A 3,426-nucleotide genomic window follows, 5' to 3' on the forward strand; every position below is an offset into this window, starting at 1 on the left:
TTGGATCATCATTGTCGAATGCATGTCTACTAGTAGCGACAAGAAGGAAACGTCTGGTCTGATGCGTGGGTGGACAACACCGGAACTTCGATGCGTAAGTGTGGTCGAATGTGGGCAGTGGTGTCTGGCAATAAATTACTCTACCCTAATGAATTATATATCAGTCAATCTGAATGACTAGTGATTGAGCTGTCCTTTGTTGAACTCCTAATTTTAAATGTAGACCTTTTTGTGAGTATTAATTTTGTTTCCTTTTTCAATCTGATGCATAATTAATGTTCACTTCTATTGGGGCTGAAAAAAGAAAATTGTGAATTAGTCACACATGGCGTTGAAATGCTGACGAATTAATCATTGTAGGCGCGTTGATACCTCAATTCAAATTAGAGTTGAACGTAATGAGCCAGATAGACTGTAATATCAAGGGTTTATCCACTGGAATGCTTTGATTTGCTTTTACTTTTAGCCAGTACAATGGGGCAAGATTTGAGTCAGTTTGATTATCATTTGATTTTGTTGATAACTAAGCCATGCTTTTAAGGAAATTTTCCTTTGCAAAGCCCTTAATGAAACTGCACTTATGCTGAATAAGAACCAATCAATCAGCCAATCAGTGTAGCCAATCAACCTCAAGTACGAAACAGTTCTTCGTTTGGGGCGATCCTTGAAGCCTTCACGTTGTTTTGTCATCAGAAAATGGATTAAATGTTGATGAGATGCAATTGGTTGATCTAAAATTGCTCGACCAATACGGATCCTACTTCAACAGCTGATAACTCAATGCTATCGATTTTCCCCCACCGACGAGCGATCAGCTGTCCCCTAATCGATCGAAAAAGCTGATCGGGCAGTTTGGATTATCTAGTTTCTGATTGGTTGTTTAAGTTTTATCAGTGTGGTAGAAAATTTAACGAAGTGAGACAGAGATTCTTCGTAAAACTTTTTTTGGATTGATTACTACTTTATTAAAGCTTTAATGACAAGAAAATTCCAAACCTAGTAGGCGCCTCATTTGAGCCAAATGCAGAATTGCTAATTGTGATGAAAAAAGTGTTTAGTCTTACAATCACAGGTAATCACTGAGACATGCACAAATAATGCTTTAACGACTGCCGTAAATCACCTTCTTACGGTTAATGGATTAAGTCGTTTTCTGTGGTACTAGCCGCCCTCTCAGAGGTGAAAACAACCAAGAGTCGAAATTTCCCATCACTGCTAGAGCTTGTTGTCAAACAGGAATAGCATTGGAGACCGATTCTTATCCCGTTTTAGCAAAGGCAAGTGAAGCTTGACCTGCGGAAGACTGTTGTTATGGTTCTGCTGAGTTGAACGCAGCTTCACGTTTCTGCAAGACATGATAATATGGTGTGGAACTACGCACAAGGATTAAAGGTAAATATGGTTGTGTAAATCCAATCTACTTTTTTTAGATTAAAGTTTTAAAAAAAGTTGCCTTTTTACAAAGCAACGACAAACCACAATTTTGATTAATGTGTTTGTATTAATCATTCCTTCCCTGTTAGAGTTACTACAATTTATTTACGATCATGCGGCAATTTAGCCAGTTATCCCACCTTGGTAACTTTTCGAGTAGTTTAACAATAATAACACTTGAATGTCAGAAATATCCACCCCTTCTATTGTAGGCATTTTTAATTAAAAAAATTTGCACTCATGATCTTGCAGTCACCACAAGTTTAATGTAGTAAAGCATTTTTCGTCCTGTTCCTAACCCTGTTCTCGGTGCCTCCAGCGATTGTTCTAGTTTTGTCAGGCGGTACAGAAGTATTTATGGACAGGAGAAATCAATCACGAAGCAGAAACAAAGATTATCAACCGATTGCTTGATGTAAAGACGACTTTCTGCTACAATCTATTTGTCAACTGGATTACCAAGAGTTAAAGGGCAATTGTGCCATGGAGCCGGACGACGTTGTACAGTAGTTACACGAAGTCGCATTCTGCTTCCCTTTCTACATCGCCTTTTATTACCATTTCATCATCACTTGCTAAATGCTCGGAACTGATCGAATGCATTTTTAACATCGGAATGCGTTGGGTCATCGGACTGCATTAATCATTCACCGTTTTAATGTCAGAGCATTGTAGGCTGTTCTTTTTATGATTGCCTTTTACCAATTGGTCTCTGATGTCCCTCTGCTACTGCCCATCATTCCAACTTCGAGGATGAGGCAGCTGTTAGTCCTGTGGATTGTTCACAATGGATACCTTGACGCTATAGCAACCAGTCCATCTTTTGGAAAGCTTTAGCGAAGGTGTCAAATTATGGATATATAAGACGCATCCAACCCCGGTACTCCTAATGTACACCCCACACCCCTGAACTCCCTCCGGTGGCTTAATGGGACTCCTCTCTAGAAGTAACTGCATTATTGCTGTACATAGCGGGGGTGTAAGACTAAAAACGTCTGCGCATTAACATATTTAATTTAAAACGTACGATTTGGCTGTCAATTTCACCGATAAAACTGAACGACCCTCACAGACAGTGCCAATAAAAAAGATGACACCTGTGAGTCACAAGGTAAAAAAGAAAAGCAAACCACTTAGGCACCCCTTAGTCTAGACCGGTCGATGGACTGACTCATTTGGCAGTCTGATACCGGCACTGCACTGCCGTTACTGCTCGCACCATTGTCATCGTCGACTTTGGCATTGCTAACCTCTTTTTATTCTCTTATTTCACTTGCGTACCCTCTATTCACTCATATTCGCACCTTCCTCCCTCCATCAAACCATCGACACCGCGGCGAAGGCTAAAAATTGGGTTAGTTTTTTGGCAGAGATTAAATCTCTGCCTTTGCCCCTCTCCTCACATTCTCCCCATTCATCTCATTCACAATGCCAGGCGTAATCATGGGCCGTATTCCAGTACCTAGGTGGGATGTATATTTTTCCTATCTAGTGTGATATAGCTTAGGGTATTGCCAAGATACCTGGAAGTGTTGGGATTTCATGATTTGGCTTTAGCAATGGTGGTATAGAACTCTATCAGTCCTTCAGTCCTGCCGTATGATCTTAATAAATTTTCCTTATAACTCATACATCTCATTGCTTCTTCAGAGCTGACTCGAGTACCACACATTGATGGCGATACTAAGCGAGTCCTCCCCGAAGGAATCTTAATTCTAACAACTTTGTCCTCCGGTTGGTTTAGTCAGCGGACATTTGTAATAGCATAGACTTTTAACAACTGACCCCACCTCAAGCAGTTGAGTGGGACCACATCAGAACAAATCCAAGTAGCTTACGAGACGGGTTTATAAAAATCCTACCCCTAGGACTTCAAACCTCCCTGTATCACGATTTTAAATGAATATCTTAGGTTAAAGGTCATGCGACATTGCGATGGTAAGGGTAATAACGTGTTGATTAGACAGATAGGTAGATGAATGTCCGGTTGGC

The 3,426-nt window shown here is 40.5% G+C and overlaps 1 protein-coding gene across 1 annotated transcript in view; it reads left to right on the top strand. All coding sequences in view use genetic code 11, as the record gives it.

The window, feature by feature from the left end:
- Nucleotides 1-540, top strand: part of EGR_07604 (hypothetical protein) — a gene marked incomplete at both ends in the record, with an annotated part of 3,043 nt that extends 2,503 nt beyond the window's left edge. The window contains one exon of the mRNA XM_024496853.1: nucleotides 467-540. Coding sequence (XP_024348709.1) covers nucleotides 467-540 — 74 coding nt within the window. The remainder of the gene's footprint in view (nucleotides 1-466) is intronic.
- Between the last annotated feature and the right edge of the window lie 2,886 nt (nucleotides 541-3,426).

This window comes from Echinococcus granulosus, assembly GCF_000524195.1.
Source record: "Echinococcus granulosus chromosome Unknown EG_S00082, whole genome shotgun sequence".
NCBI classification, from domain to species: Eukaryota; Metazoa; Platyhelminthes; class Cestoda; order Cyclophyllidea; family Taeniidae; genus Echinococcus; species Echinococcus granulosus.